Source organism: Echinops telfairi, unplaced genomic scaffold (genome assembly GCF_000313985.2).
Source record: "Echinops telfairi isolate 266 unplaced genomic scaffold, ASM31398v2 ScPeMD7_7465;HRSCAF=8503, whole genome shotgun sequence".
In the NCBI taxonomy this organism is placed as follows: Eukaryota; Metazoa; Chordata; class Mammalia; order Afrosoricida; family Tenrecidae; genus Echinops; species Echinops telfairi.
The window spans coordinates 4445597-4462223 of NW_022111365.1; the positions used below are offsets into that span (position 1 = coordinate 4445597).

The 16627-nt window shown below is 50.2% G+C and overlaps 1 protein-coding gene across 1 annotated transcript in view; it reads left to right on the top strand.

The window, feature by feature from the left end:
• Positions 1-595: 595 nt before the first annotated feature.
• The window catches only part of KIRREL3 (kirre like nephrin family adhesion molecule 3), a 171643-nt gene continuing 155611 nt past the window's right edge, over positions 596-16627 (top strand). Inside the window, exons 1-2 of the mRNA XM_045283646.1 lie at positions 596-626; positions 938-1015. Coding sequence (XP_045139581.1) covers positions 596-626; positions 938-1015 — 109 coding nt within the window. The remainder of the gene's footprint in view (positions 627-937; positions 1016-16627) is intronic.

The following is a 16627-nucleotide window of genomic DNA, read 5'->3' on the forward strand; positions in this document are numbered from 1 at the left end:
TGTCCTATTGGGTCACCACGAGTTGGGAATCTCCTCGAGAGCAGGGGGTGGGTACAAAGAAATGCTCTCTTGGAATTGTTGCTTATCTCTCTTTTTTCTGATAAGGTCATAAACCCAGGGTCTATCGCTCAGGTCTCTTGGCCGTGCATCTCGTGTGCTCTCCACCAATAAGTGCTCCCTAATGGTATTGAATTGTGGCTGGTTGTCACTTGATATAAGGTGCAGGGATCACCAACCCCATGAGTATCTTCCTCATGCTATCTTCTTCCTAGTGAGCCCCCTTCTTCTCCTCTCCTCTCTCTTCTTCTCCTGCATTCACCAGTCCAGTTCCATTGTCATATCGCATTCAGAGTTCCTTACCTTTCTCCCCCGAGACTCACTCCATCCCCAAAGATAGTCCATCTGCCCATACCTCATCCCTTGTGTCTTCCCCAAGCTGACCCCCATCGCTTCTTCAACCTTCTCACTCACTCATTGTCTGGCTGGACTACTCCATCTTAGGTACCACCGGCTGGGCTCCGCCTCTCTGGCCACAACCCAGGGTGATTTGGGCACAATTCCCAAGCCTAGCCCATAAGTGTGTAGAGTGATCGCCATGATCGTGGACTCCAGAGCCAGACTGCCAGGTTCAAACCCTTGGTGCTGCCACCTACTAGCTTTCATCTAAGGCAGTATCCTAGCTACTGCAGATTCATCTGTAAATGAGAATGATATAAAGTGGGGATAATACTAGTATGTACCTCATGGGGTTGTTTTGAGTATCAAATGAGTAATTAGTGGCTTAAAATTATGCCTGGAATATAGTGCGCACTATATAAAGGTTGTTAAATAAACACATTTCTGTGTTTAGAAGAGCAACAAACTGTGCATCCCCTGCAGAGGGGCTTTAGTAACAGACAGCCCATTCCCAACTCACCCACCTCTGTTTTCCTTCCAGAGCTGGGCCTCCAGAAGAGAGGATGTTGTCTAGTGCTGGGCTACATGGCCAAGGACAAGTTTCGGAGAATGAATGAAGGTCAGTTGGCACCTCTCTGATCTCTCAGGGTTAATATAAATGGAGGAAGCTATGCCCAACAACCCTGGCACAGAGGAATGAGGAAGAGAATCACGAGGCATCTCAGAAAGGATGGTGGGCAGATAGACCTATCTGAATTCCATGAAGCGATGTAGGCAGTGAAGTCTTTAGGGGGTGCAAAGGATTCATGTGCTCAGCTGATAACTGAAAGGTTGGAGGGTTGTACCCAGCCCTAGGCACCTCAGAGGAAAAGCCTTATGATCTACCTCTGAAAAGCCAGTCCTGGAAACCCTGTTCTACTCCGATACACATAGGGTCACCATGAGCTGGACGCTGGATGTTCAACTTGACAACAACTGGTTTTATCCCGACAGTCATATAGGGAGGAGCAGCTGATGCCTGAGTCATATGAATCTTCCTCATGCTGTCGTTCTTCCTCCTACCGTGCCCCTTACTTCTCTTCCTCTTTCTCCCCGTCTTATGATCTCCACCTCTCATCCAGTGCAATTAAATCTGCTTCCATGATCAGTCTTCATTTAGTCACCCCAAACCAGCAGCAAGTACTCTGTGAGGGTGTGTGTGTGTGTGTGTGTGCGTGGTTGTGTGCATCAATGTATACATAGGGGCACTGGGGGGGACAAGATGAAAGGAGGGAGGGAGAGGAGGGAAATGCCTTGGACACTGTTGACACCTCTGTTGTCTCTCTATCTCTGAACGCTTTGCTTGATTAGTAATTCACCTTTGTTGAATGTATCCTCAATCATTCGTGTTTCGTGAACACCTGTCAAGTAAACGGCAACTTACAGGGCGCTTAGGAAAATACCAGGGAGGCTCCTTTTACACTGGATCATTCCTTGGAGGCTTGACTGGGATGCAGAAGGCTTGGGGAAGGTATTGACAGTGACCTGAGGCTGGGGTGTAAGAGAGTGCAGTCACTTATGGGTCTGGTACAATGAAGGCCCAGTCCCCTCCATGCCTAGTCGTCTGTCTTTGTACCACAATAACCCTCTCAATCAGATGGCACCGATGGTCTGTCGGGATTCAAAAGGAGAAACACAGTCCGGGGGGTGCCATTGATTCATTAAAATCAGACAAATGAAACCCTGATTCACACCAACTCAGCAGGTTGTGGACTGGGCTCCACCTTTCCCAAGATGCCAATAGCCTTGTTCCCATTCCAGGTACGGAGAAGGCAACTCGGCCCTGCTATCTCTATCCCTGGCCTCAGGCCATAGCATCAATGTGGTGCTCCTGTGCTTCCCATGCTCCTGAGCCGGCTCTCTTCACAACCCACAGTCCCTAACACCCACACCCTCATTTCCTCCCCAGACCTGCAACTCTCCCAGCACCTGCCAGAGTGACAGTTTGACAAGCGTTAGGTCGGCACAATTAAGCACAGGAAGTGCTCACCTCTGCTAGTTGCCACCTGTCTGTGTAGGAAGGCTGCAGCTTCAAGAAGCCTCTTCTCATTTGTAGGAGTGTCATGACTGAGCACAGTTGGGGCAGGGGTCACAGGGGTGAAGGAGCGTTGCATCTTCTGCACCCCATCAGTCAATCTCCCTCACTGACTTTTCTTCTTTCTCAGTCTGCCCCTTCCCTTCCCAGCACCACCTTCCCGGGAATGCTGGGCAGTAAATTCTAATTTGTGGAAACTGACGTCGAGCCTCTGTCCGTGGTGCTGAATAGACATGTTCTCTTGCTGGCAAAGCTCATTAGAGGAGCAGAAACAAGGCTCACAGAAATTGGCTGAGCAAAAAAGCCAGGAACTGGGCCGGATTTGAAACTCCAAGATCCAGGCATCTGACCTCAGAAGAATACCGATTCAAGTTCCCAGAGCCTAAAAAAGAATCATATCACAAATCTGATGGACCCGATATGACAGCCGCCTCCCCCACCACCACCACCACCACTTTCTGCCAGGGGTCTGAGTGTGTTTACCGTAAGAAGAAATCACAGTGGTAATTCAACCACGACATGAGGGAAATTGTGAGCGAAAGGAAGTCCGTGTTAGGTAGGGTAGTACTCTTTAGATACTATTGAAGTACAGAAGGCAGGATGAGAGTCAGGGAGGATGAAAGCAGGACTTGGAAATGAAACCAGGGATTCGAGTAGTTAACCTTACTTTGAGCAACGACTAAGCTATAAAGCAACAGGTTTAACAGTTCTTCCTTGTTACGATAAGACGAAACCAAAACAAAGCCTATTCTGTCTGAAGTCCCCTCTCCAAACACATGCAATCCACACAGACAAGTTATTCTTTCCACTGATTATGATTCATTTATGAGGCTGAGAGCCATCGGTGCCTTATTCTAACCTGCTACCCCTCACAGTGAAGCCGGAGACTCAAGCAAGGAGTTCAGAGAGAGGCAGGCAGCAAAGGCACCAACAGTGTCCAAGGAACTCCCCTCCCCTGCTTCCCTTCTGGCATCCTCTTCTCCCAAATGCCCACTGGACACACTCACACACACAGTCTCACACACACACACACTGTAGCTGCGGCTGCTTCTGAATAAGCAAGGAGAGGCGGGGTTGTGAGCAAGCTCTGCCTCCAAGCGCCATGAGTTACGGGATGGGGGGCCACTCATGGAGTGGGTCAGCTGTTTGGCTCCGGAGAGTGGAATCAGGAGGTGAAACGGAGCAGGGGTTTGGAGGATGAAGAGTCCCCTTCATCCACTCCAACCAGCCTCACCGCTACGGTCCCACGCATGACCTTGTCTTTGCGTCCTAAAGCTCACAGGCCTGGAATCCAACATGTCCACAGAGAAGGAAACCATCGGCAAGGATAGGAAACTGCTTTACGGTTTATAATTATCTTGTGCAAATATGTAAAATAATCTTAGCTCTCACTTATTAATAATTGAACTGAAATAGCAACCACAACATATATCAAGAAGCAGAAAGCTCTGTCCGGGCTGCACAGGGCACCTTGGTATAAATGGAACAATGGTGAAAGAGTAAAAGTAATTCTTTTTCTCCAAGATGCTGGAATTAGTGAACTATTGGAACAATTAGATGCTTCTTCCATTAAAGATAAGATAGTGATCATTATATTTCCAATTTAGAGTAACTGTAAAAGACCTATCTGTGCTCTATGAAAGAGTATTTCTTCTACTTAGCAGTATCTCATATGGTGCCTATCACCAGGGAAGAAGTGGCCCCCTATTTCATTTGCTTCCTTGCTAATTTGGTATCATTTTATCTTCTTTTCCCTCCATCACCCCTCCCCGCAAAATGTAACAACTTGAGAAGGAGCAAGAGGGAAATAATGAATGAACGGAATCTTTATAGATCTGGGGTTTACCATAAGCTAGAGTAATCGCAATTGGTGCTGTTAAACTACACAAAGCAATAAAAAGAAAATGCTATTCGAAGATCGTTTAAGGAGGCATGTGATAGTCAATGAGAGGTCCGCTCTGTTTGGAAGCACTTAATAGCTTCTTGGGTAGAATCTGCAGCATTTGCAGGAATGGAGGTGGGGGTCATCTGTGGGGGTGTGAGCGGATGCGTTCTTTTCTGTTTGGACTCAACACATTTGAGGCAGCAAGTATAGATATATACAAAAATCAACAAAGGGGAGCCAGGAATACCAACTGTGCTTGGCACGATCGTCTCCACGTGGCCCAGCACACGCTGCTTTAAACAGGGAAGCCTGAAGGAGACTATGTCTTCATTCAACAGTCATGGAATACCTGTGCCTTCGCTCCCAGAGCTACTGCAGCACTAAGACTACGCCAAGTACTAGCGTTGTGTTCGTATAGTGGAGTGCAGTCTTCGCTTTAACGAGGAGAAATGTATTTCCTCACAGTCTGGAGGCTGAAAGTCCAAACAGTGTCATGTCACTTCCGTCTGTGTGGCTGGCCCTGGGTGGCCTGTGATTCCTGGGCACCCTCACATGGCATCTGTCTTCCCTAGTACATGCTTGCTTCAGTGTCTGACTCACTCTTCTTATGACTCAGAATGGCCAGGTTTAGGGCACACCCGATCCAGGGAGCCTGATTAACAAGGCAAAGAAAAGCCTGCTCCCAGACAGGATTACAGCCAAGGGGAGTTGTTTGACACTGAGTGGGTCCCAACTCATAGGGACACTCTCGGACAGAGAAGAGCTGCCCTATCAAGTTTCCAAAGGAGCACTGCTGGTGCCGAGAAGTACGCACTGTATTGCTAACTGCAAGGTTGGTGCTTCAAATCTACCAGCCTCCCTGAGGGAGAGTGATGAGGCCATCTGCTCCTGTCAAGAATTACAGCCTTGTAAACCCTGCAGGGGTTACTATGAGTCAGAAGCATGGCAATGACAGTGGATTGGTTTGGGTTTGGAGATAGGGTTTCCAGGTCTGAAATCTCCTGTGGTGTGCTGGACAATCAATTAGCAGCGAGCACTTAACCACTGTGCCACCAGGGCTCCACGAGCATAGGCGTTAGGATTCCAAAACATATTATGAGGAAATGCAATTTAATCCTTAATAAGCTACCATAAAAACAATACCAATGTTTGATCATCAGTGCCAGGCATGTTCTAAGTACAGGTGATATTAAAGCAAAGGAGCCATAGGCCCTGCTCTCAAGAAGCTGACCATAAAAACACGCAGGCAAATCCCAGTGTCCACCTTCCCTCCACAGAGAGCTCCGGCATGGCTGCCTTCTCTCCGTTAGGTGCCCCCACAGCACCACCGCTGTGCTCCGTTGTGGCAAGCAGGTTGTTTATTCTGTGGCACTGGCCATCTTTTGTGTGATGTCTTGGTGGTGGTAGACTCCTCACCTTCCGTGCAGGAGACCCAGGTTCAAGTCCTGGCCACTGTCCCTCGTGCACAGACATCACTTCTCTGTCAATGGAGAATTGCCTGCTGAACAGATGGAGTTTCCAGATGGAGCCAGACTCGGAAGAAAGGCCTGGTGACCAACGTCTGGAGATCAGTCAATGAGAAGCCCGTGGGTCACAGCTCATTCTGTTGTGCAACTCACGGAGATGCCGTAGGTCAGCGTGCCCTAGCAGCTAGCACAACAGAATCATACTAATGTACTAGGCCAGTTACTGATGCCCTCTCTTCTACAACTAGACAGCTGCAGGAAGGCAAAGGCCCTGCCCACTGTTTCCTCTCCCACCCCTGGCCCAGTGTCTGGCACACAGGGAGTAGTAGTCCACTAATTCTTATTTAAATCATTCATTATTTCCATAAGAAATAACAGAGAGGACAGTCGCCCAGAGGGATAAGCTGGGTCTTGGAAGGAGCTCAGCAGGCTGAGCAGATGGATGAAGGGCATTCCAGGAATAGGAGTCTCCCATTCCACAAGTCTCACCTTGGTGCTGCCTTGGCCTTTCCTTCACCTGGGAGGTTGGAGCTCAGGAACATCAGCAAAGTACAAAGTTAGGGACGGGGGCTCCAGATCTGCTGCTGGCCATCTTCCCTGGGCCTCTCTCGGCAGCTATCCCCCATCAGATCTTTAAGGGGAATGGCTCTGTTCCCTCATTACCACCACCACCTCTCTTACCACACACACTGTTCTCCATTCTTCTCTGGGCTCTGCTCCTAATCACCCATTTTCCCTGGGGATTCTAGTATCACTTACCTTCTCAACGAAAGGGCCTTGCCCCAGTTGATCCGACTCATAGGCTGGGGCTCAACCTGCCCCTGAAAAGTTCTGTGTTCGATGTTAGCACTGCAAAGGCCATGATACAACCTGCTTACTCAGGGAGCCCCGGGGGCCATTGCGAAACCTGTCCAGGGTCACTAGGCAATTGACAGAAGAGCCAGGACTATCACCCAGGTCTCCAGGCACCCAAAGCAGGGCACTTCCAATTCTGAAGGAGGTGGCAGAGACCCCTGCAGACAGGAGGCTCCCAAACATTTTGGTGTTGTTTGGCTTTTTGGAGTAGCTGAGACTACGGAGAGAGGTAAGAGCAGGGAGCGTGGGCTGCGGAACACAGGAGAGACGCGAGTCAATGTGGGAGAAACTCGGGAGAGAGCTGGAGCAAAGGACAGGCCGGGGAAGGCATTTGCCGTCAAGGGACAATTCGATCAGGTCTGGTAGAAGGCAGGTTCTGGAGTCAAGCTATAAAACGTTCAGCAGAGATTTTATTGGGGAGTAAATCAAATGGCTTCCACAAAGCAGCCTGGCACTCAAGAGGAGATGCCAAGGACCCCAGTTAGAGAAGGGCAGTGGTCCCTTTTTATGAGAAATCTTGAGGAAGTTAGTTGGAAGAGGAAGGAGTCAGTCCTGGGAAAGTGTCATTTAAGTAAGAAAGGGCAGAGCTGTGATTGGACCGTGTGCCCTGCCTTTCATTTGTCATAAGTGCAAGGGTTCTTGGCTCCACGCTGCCGATGTCTGCAGAGAGTGTGGAGTTAAGGGAAGTTTACAGGTGAGAGCATTGGGGGCTGGCTTTGGTCCTTTCTGGGGGGCAGGCCTAGGGACTCTTGGGGAGGAAATAAGGACAAGCATGCCTAAAAGAAGAGTCAGGAGGCAGCAAAGCCGGGACCTCTTTCTCCGGCCAGTGCGTCAAGGTGAAGACAAGCAATGCCAGAGGGTTCCCCTTCCTTGTCACAGGGGGCTGGGGGTGGGGGGGCCCTCTCCAGGGGCTGTTTTCTCAGACCTTCTGGATCAGACTTATGGCCGCTGAGTTCTCTCAGCTCAGTAAGCGACACAGAACTACCTCCCGGTGCTCTTACTTCCATCTTTCTGGCAAGAAATTGCAGTGGCAGCTCCTGTTTCCGGGAGGGAGGGGCTGTGGCACCAGAAAGGGTAAAGCTGCTCCCCACAGGGGCCGGCCCCATGGACGCCCCAGGGCTCCTGCCTGCACCTGGGTCCCAGTTCTGGCCCTGTGCCTGAACATGCCCCCTCCCCTCGAGCGTGCAGACCCCCACCTCTCAGCCATTGGGGAGGGGGCAGGACCTTCCACAATTCCCAAGTCCCTGTTTTCTAATTAGGGGGTGGGGGTGGGGGTAAAAGCAGCCACTGTTTCCTGCCTGTCACTCACCAGAGCTAAGTTTTAAAAGAGAGAGAGGTACCCACAGGTTGGGATGTGAAGGTACAGGCCAGTCACCACACATCTGGTTCTCTACGTTCTCTGCATAAGGTTGAATGATGGCGAAGAGATCATCTGCAAGGCTCTGGCCTGTGATGAGTCAAAAATCTGTCTTGGCTCCAACATCTGCTCATCTGCTGCTCTCAACCACCCATCCCATAATTTCAGATGCTCTGGTCACCAAGGAGATCAGGAGTCAGAAGTCACCTGACTGAGTATGCTCAGCAGGTATGCCTGTGTTCCTTTGTCCTGGCTGCCCTGAGAGGGTACATTCAGGACCGTCTAAGGACCATCCCTGACTGGCAGGCAGGTGCTCTGGGGGCCTTGGAGCCAGCTGTGTGCACTTCGGAGCAGAGAGGAGCGGGGCTAGCGTGGCCTGGGACCCCGGCCAGGGCCACGACCAAGGAGAATGGGCAGGCTGCCGTCAGCAGCCCCAGCCCTCTGCCTGTACCCGCTTAGCCCTCAGTCTGGCTTGCTGTGAAGGCCCCAGTTATGTTCCTCGGCTTGAGCCCCCGGGACGTGGGCTAATACCATCGTTTTGTTAGCTGGGGCTTTGGGGTGCATTTTTCCCCATTTCATTTTTCTTACTGATATGTTTCCTTCCACTGGGGGTACAAAGCTGGTTATTTGTATAACGTCCCTGTTTATTATTTATGGCAGGACTCAGACTTCCAGGGTACTTTATGATTGTTATTTAATTCACTCTGCCTCTTGCAACGAGAGACTGCCATTTGCAGTCTCCTGCCAGGAGCTGAGCGGGGATGCAGAGCATCCTCTCAGACCGTGCCTCCCGTTGCCATGGCTCTGGGGATGTGCTCATCTAAGATAAGCTGGGCAGGAAGGCCCTGCAGCCCTGTCACCTTTCTTTCCCTCACACACCCTACCCTAGTCCTTATCACTACTCTGTTTTGTCCCCCAAAGGGCTCTCCTAACTGTGCCCCGCCCCCCAAATCCAGAAAGCCCAACTTCCCTACTCCCAATTCATTTTCCACATTTTTCCCAGAGTGACATTTCAAAATGCAAACCTGATCATGTCACATTCCTTTGGAAAATATTACAATGGCTTTTTATTTCTTTTAGGAAAAATACCCATGGCCATTCGCGTGCCTTACAAGGCTTGACATGCTCTTGTTCCTACCTCTTTGTGTGGCCCCACCTTCTCCCCCCAAGGCCATGTACTTCAGCCTCCTGGGCCTTCTCTCAGCTCCTCACACTGAGCAAACTGAGGCAGCCCTCGGGCCTTGGTCTAGGACACTCACCACCCCCCACCCCTGACCTTTCACACAATTATCTCCGGGTCATCCTTTGGATCTTAGTTCCAGTAGCACTTCTTCAGGCCAGTCTTCCTAACCCAGCCCTCCCCAGTGTAGCTAAAACCCCAGTGTCGTGTGTTCACATAGCACCATATTTCAGCCTTTCAGAGCTCCCATCGTTGACCTTAGCCCTGTCTCCTCTCCCAGTCGGTCAGTGCCATGACCGGACACTGTGGACCCTGAAAGAAACCCTGTAGCCGTCTCTGGCCTTTGTCCATGACTTCCCAGGTACTGGGGTCCAGTGGCCTGAGAAGTATAGACTCGTAGGAAAACCGTTAGAAACTCCCTAGAGAGGCGGAAACTGAGACAATACTTGCCCAGAGAACTCAGCCAGCAAGCAAGGAGGCCACGACTTGAGTCTAGGTTTCTGGCCCAATCTATACTTCTGTGTCCATATCACCTGTAGCCCCTTGAAGCCTGGGAGTGGCACAGTAGAGGGGATCAGCCAGGGGTGCTGCCTAAGACAAGGCAACGTGGAGCTGCTCTGAAGGCGAGAAGAAGCAAGGACCCTTAGCGGAAAGAAAGTAGGCTCCTTAGATGTTGACATGGGCAAGTTCAGAGAGCAGAGCCATGCCCTCGCGTGAGCCCGGCGGGTCATGGTAGCTCCATGGACCTTGCTCCTCAACTGGGGGAGACTGGGTACATTTCCTACAACGTCGCGCCTGCTGTGGTTTAGGTTACGCCTTTTCTGCTTAACTCTGTAGGAGATGCGTACTGGGGGTTCATCGGTTGCACAATTGACCACTAATTCTAAGCTGCTGGGCAGGAGAAAAGTCCTGATGCTGGGCTCCCCTGAGGACTGAAGATGAGGAGACCATGAAGGGGGCGGTGGGGGGGCAAATGGACTCTACCGCACTGGCTCACTACGAGTTGGAATCAGCTTTGAGACCACCTAGAGCAACCAAACCCACCCCCCAAAAAACTCACTGCCATTGCGTCCATGCTGACTCTGGGTTTCTGAGGCTTGTCTAGGGAATAGGAAGCCCCTTCTTTCCCCAGGAGCTGCTGGTGGTTTTGAACCTCCAACATGCAATCCCAGGCCAACTCATAACCACTACACCACCTGGGCTCCCACCGACACCACCACAGCGCGCTTAATGGTTGAATAATGTGACCCAGAGGTCAGAGGAATCTCGGTTCAAATCTCAGTCTGGGCAGGCTTAGAACCAGTAAAGTTCTAAGATCCTTGAGGCTGCTGGGGGGTAGGACAAAGGCTATCCAGTCCAGTCCATCGATGTCCTTATCAAGTACATTTATTTCATATTTCTTTTTATCCATAGATATTGCTTGTTTGTTTGTATGTGTTGTTGCTGTTAATTACCATAAAGTCCATTCTGATCCATAGTGACTCCATGTGGGTAAACTAGAACTACTTAGACAGGGCTTTCAAGGCTGCGACCTTTCATGAGCCAATCACCAGGTCTTTCTCCTGAAATGTCACTAAGTGGGTTTGACCCACCAACCCTCGGACTAGTAGTTGAGAAGAACTTCACCATTTACACCACCCAGGGTCTCCATGTAAATGTTATATTTATATGCATATACACTTGTACCTATGATTAATCAAGGAAGACTGTCTAATCCAAGTAGTTTTGAAGATATAGATATATATAAAATGTGTGTGTGTGTATGTGTGTGGGTGGGTGTGGGTGTGAGTGTGTATGAAGGTGCTTCAAAGATTTTATGGAAAATAGAACTGAAAGAGAGTGGCATTCTCCCATGAACTTCTTAAAAATCCCCAGTGAGTGTGTGCTTGTATACACTCATATGTAAATACTATAGCACGTGCACATTCTTCAAGTACGGCTCGAGTACCTACTCTGTGTGCAGTGCTGTGCTAAGCCCATGGCATATAGAGTCAGTCCTTAGCTCCAAGAACATCAGACCCAGGGCAGGTGGGGGCACGTACCACAAACAGGTAAGCAGTTGCGGACCGTGCCACAGTTGTTATCACTGGGTATGTCCAAGGCGCTGTGAGAACAGAGACGGGTAGCTAATCAAGCTACAGGTCAAATGTGGAATGCTCAAGACAGCTTCCTGGAGGAAGTGCCATCCAAGCGCAGCCCTCTATTCTCTGGTTATTATAAGAGGCTGTTCAACATGGGCTTCGAGGGCTCTGATGCAAAAGCTCCCAGCCTCCTTAGAGAGCCAGGGACAGACAGCACCTCCACCAGGCTCTGACAGAGGTCTCGAGCCCAAGCACCCCTTCAGTGCCTTGAGTCTGCAGCTTATAATTGGAACTGCAATGTGAGCCTGAGCCCAACGTTGTCCTGGGAAGGCTTCCTAGTTTCTCCCAGCTGCCCCTCCCCTCCAGCGCAGGCAGCCTCGCTGAATGCTGAGACCCTGCTCCTGGTCCCTCCCCAGGGCGTGCGGCACAGAGGAGTCTGGATAAATGAGGGTGCTTAATGGCCTGCGGTGCCATAAAGTTTTTAGAGTTGTGCACTGGAATGAGCTGTCGTTTCTGGTTGAGTTGAATTACCCGGGGCTTTTATCGAAGGAGAGTCCATCAAAGATGGAAGGAGTTTGCCCACCTCCACAGAGTGGCCATGTCACACTGCCAGGCCTGAAGCTTGGAAGGAGTCATTGCGAGGACGTGGTCCCCCCACTCCATCTGCTTCCTCCCTGTACCTTCTCTTCAAAATGTGTGCGTTTCTATGGAAACGATGTTGTTACTGGTATGGGAGGAGTTTAATGACATTCAGAAGTACCAAATCAAGTCCATTTATGTAATGGTTTGAAATACACATAATGGCCTACAGACTATGGGGCCCGGTGACAGTTTCAGTAACTGCGTACAGAGTGTGGGATAAATAGAGCAATGTAATAGTGCCCACCTTCGAGTCAAATGTACGAGGAATAACCACTATTCTCAGTCCTAAAGAGCAGCACTTTGCAACCATTATTCATGAAAAGATCACAGAATGTTCTTCACGCTGCTCTCCTCGTTGAGGAAGGATGCTGGGCCACGGGGCCTCTGGGTCGCCAAGGCTTGCCCAGGGAGTCCAGTGGGGAGGGATGGAGGGGGACGTGTATGTGGCCAGTGAGTGGCCATGCTTCCAGATGGGTGGAGGGATTTAGTCCCTGCCTGTATCAGTATGCTTGTCATTTCATTGATACTCGTTTTTATGTGTGTGTTTGGGTCTTTTTAATTCAGGAAACATTTATCAGCCACCTACTGTCTGCCTGGGACTGAGGAGCACGGGGATGAGTAACACATGCAGGATGTCCTCAGCTTGGCTGACAGTCCCCTAGACCAGTGGCTCTCAGCCTTCCTATAATGCCGCGACCCTTTCATACACTTCCTCGTGTTGTGGTGACACCCCGCCCCCCAACTTCATAACTGCAATTTTGCTACTGTTATGAATCGGGTGACCCCTGTGAAAGGGTCGTTCGACCCCCAAAGGGGTCACGACCCACAGGTTGCGTACCATTGCCCTAGAAGAAGACCCTACCCAAGGACTCAAGTATGATTGTTGTCCTGGGAGCTAGAGAGTCCCAGAGGGAGGGAAGTGAATTGGCACAGGAAAGGGTGTGCCACCATACGGAGTGCCACCAAGACTGCTACCACTCTGGGTCCCAAGGGCAACTCCCCAGGGAAGACTCTGAGTGCTGTGGGCCGTGCCTCATCTTGCTGAGGGCTGCTTGAGAGTGGTGGTGGCTGTGGTTGTTCACTACCATCAGCCCAATGCATGGTAACTCCTTGCACAATGGAACAGAAAGTCACCATGATCCAAAACAAGCAGCTAAGTAAGGCATCAACTAAGTCCACATGGAAGAAACATACCAGCCTGTATAATCCAAGGATTTAAATAATAAAATACAAATCCGAATGAGAGAATGGTACCAGAGCTTAATTATGAATATCTGGCTTACAGAGGCTATGGATGACAGTGGAAGCCCAAAACCCGTTTGCAAGGTCTCCACATGGATTAAGCCTCCGGTGAATCCCTCTGGTCATGGCCAAGGGATGTGAGTGGCCTTGCTATCAGACAGAGAGCATTGCAAAGTTGATGATGGCAGATATGTTTGTTAAAGTGTAATACCTTATTATCTGATCTCCCTCTTGACCCATTTTCAAGTTGTTCTGTTTTTAATATTTTCTGCTTTCTTTTGATTGACATTTTTCTCAGTTTTGTCCAGTCATTGTTATTGGGTTTCTTGGTTGGTTACTGTAGCTGTTCACTTCCTGTTAGTGTTTTGTATGATTTCCTGTTCACTTCCTGTTAGTGTTTTGTATGAATTTCTGTATATGAAACCCAGGATAGGTAAATCTATAGAGACACTAACTGGGTTAATAAGTACCTAGGGGCATGGCCGGGGAGGTTGGGTTTTTCGTTGATTGATTTCTAGAAGGAGACCAGCAGGCCTTTCTTCCTAGCCCATATTAGTCTGGAAGTTCAGCTGGAACCTGCTCAGCATTGCAGCAAAGCTGAAGCCTCCTCTGATAGATATGGTGGTGATGTGTGAGATGCATTGGCCTGAAGTCAAATGTGGGCCTCCCACTTTGAGGGTGAGAAGGCACTTGTGAGCAGAGCTGTGGTTTGTGATTTCCCTGGCATTCTTGGCCTGCATACAGACAAGGTAGCCTTCCCAGAAGTAAAGGAGTCCAGATCCCCGCAGTTGGAATTCACTTGGGCCCACCAACACTGAGTGGTCAGGGCTGAAGGATACAGGTGGGCCCTGCAGTGTCAGCTATAACTCCTAAAGAATGTCGAGTGAAGGGGAGGACACAGACATGTTTTCAGATAGCAAAAGGGAGGGAGATAAGTGAGCCAAACAGAGGTGCCTGGGATACATTCTGCAGGGCCCAAAGGAGGAGGAGAAAGAGCAGAGCTAACTGACAGGAGCACCGGTCCTCTGTGAGACGGAGCTGGCGAGGCACTTCCACGCACCTTCCCTTAGGTGGTCTTCACCCCATCACAAGGTAGCCAGCTTTGAAAGGGAGAAGCTGAGACTCAGAGAGATGAACTACTCTCCCTACAACCATGCAGCTCACATTCAAGGCCTGGTTTGTGCAAGGGGGTGATGGGACTTTCTATATCCCCGTGAGTGGCAGATAGGAGTGAACACCTAGAATGAGTGTGTGTGTGTGTGTGTGTGTATGTGTCTGTGTGTGTGTGTGTAGACATCCTCCCAAGCTAAAGACTGCCTTCTCCCATATCTATGTACTGTCCCCGGGTCCCCCTCAGCGGGTTTCTGGCCCTGCCCTTGGTATCAGCTTGGAAAATGCTAGACTCAACTGGATGAACGGTCTGGAATCCCATGCTGGGGAAATGCAGCAGCCTGGGAGAAGGATCTGCAGCCCAAATGTATGCAGACCCTGACGGGCCCCGGAGCAAGCTTTCTACACAATCTGCACACATACACCTCCCTGCTCCCCAGCCCCCGCCAGCCCTGCACTAAACCCCATTGGCTGAGGAACACCAGGAAATGCCCCTCTGGCGAAGGAATGGCAAGACAACATCTCCCTGGGGCAGCCTTGCCAGCTGAAGCAGGGAACTGACTAAGGCAGCTGCACCCTGGTGCGAACATAAGAAAGCAAGAGACCAAAAAACTAGAAAGGTGAGGCTCACCGAGCCATTTATCCCTCTGCCCTTCAATTAACCCCACATGTGTTTATCGGCCAGGTTGGCATAATAAACCTTAACTCTCTCAATATGCCATCTGACCTTGATCTCACTTCATCGATGCCTTCTCATCTGCAAAATGGATGTGCTCGCTAAGCTAGCACACTTGTTGTAAGGCTAAAACATGCACAATTGTTGTGCAGGCGCTTGCTGGGGCTCTGAGTGTTCCAGGTTAGTAGTCCCCAATTCAGTCTCATTTGTGCCAAGATCAAAACAGAAGGTTGAGGAGGTAGGGAATAAGCTGGTGGGAGAAATAACAATGACTAATAATTTTCATCCATATGTATGATGTTAGGAGCCTTGTATGAGCATGTCACTGAGGGGAGAAAATGAATATTTCATGAGAGAACGATAAATGTAGCATTAAGATGAAATGGACAGAAGATCCCCACTTTCCTCTGCCTTTGCCTTCAGCCAGGGAGGCCAGCATGGGCTGTGGCGGGTCCCCAGGGTGGGGCACAGCTAGCCAGGAAGGAAAACTCAGGGGCAGAACCGTTGTGGAAGGATTCCGCAGCGAGAGGCAAGATAGCAAATCTGACTCCCTTCACCAGCTGATGGGCCCGGGGCCAGTTACCCTACTGCTTCTGGGCCCCTCCCGCGCTGTAAAATGGGAATGGTGAGCTCACCCTGGGGGGGCTGTAAGGTCTGGACCTAAGCTCAGCTGCTTAGCAGAGGCCTTCAGTATGCTCAAATGAGAAGTGTCACCATTCATTCATTCATTCAATGGACATTTATTGAGCAACTACTGTATGCCAGTCACTGCCACGACCATTTGCTGTGTGCCAAACGAAATGTACACACCACTTTATTTAATCATCGCCACAGTACTGTGAAGTGTCTTCGTCTGAGAGATAGATAAAGAAATGAAACTCAGAAAGGATAAGTAGCTAGCCCAAAGCCATACAGCTAGCAAATGGCCTGTCTCTGTCCGTGGTGCTGGAGAGGCCGTGGGTCTGCTCCCATCCCCGCCTGCTCTCCTCTGCCTCCATCACCAGTGCCTCTTCCTCACCCTCTGGCCACTCTCCCTTTGTTTTCTCCCACTTTCCTCTCGCCGCTCCCCTTCTGCAGCCCTCCTGGTTTCTAATTTCCACCCGCATTCATCAGGACCCTGGCCTCTCCCCATACCCTGGGCAACCTGCGTCGTCCACCATCGGGGCCAGCATCCTGTGGTGTGAAGCTTGAATGCCCCCAGCCCTGGACAGCCCTTGGGAGGTGGAACAGGAATGGATGGGGCAATGCTGAGGTTCAGCACCATCAAGGCTGCCCACCTCCTGACAGCGCCAGCTCCCCTGGGCGCCAAGACAGAACGCCTCCCTCTCTCCATCCACCACCTAGCACAAGGACAGTGCCATCACTGCAAATCGCTGCCCTTCAGGGCAGTTTGTGTTATCTGGGCTCATTCTTTCTCCAGAGATGAAGAGATTGTTTTAAACCTGCCACCCCACCAGCCTTGCTCCTGGCTTCCAATGCCATTAAGTTTCATTTTAACAAATAAACACCACAATGACATTTATAAGTTACCACTGAGCACAGAAGCACAAATATGAGGCAGATAAACTGCATTTGATCCAAAGAATTACTGCAGGCAATATTGGGCTTAGTCTGAGCTGGCAGCCAGGCACTGAGTAATTTATTAGATTGCGTCAGGCGATGT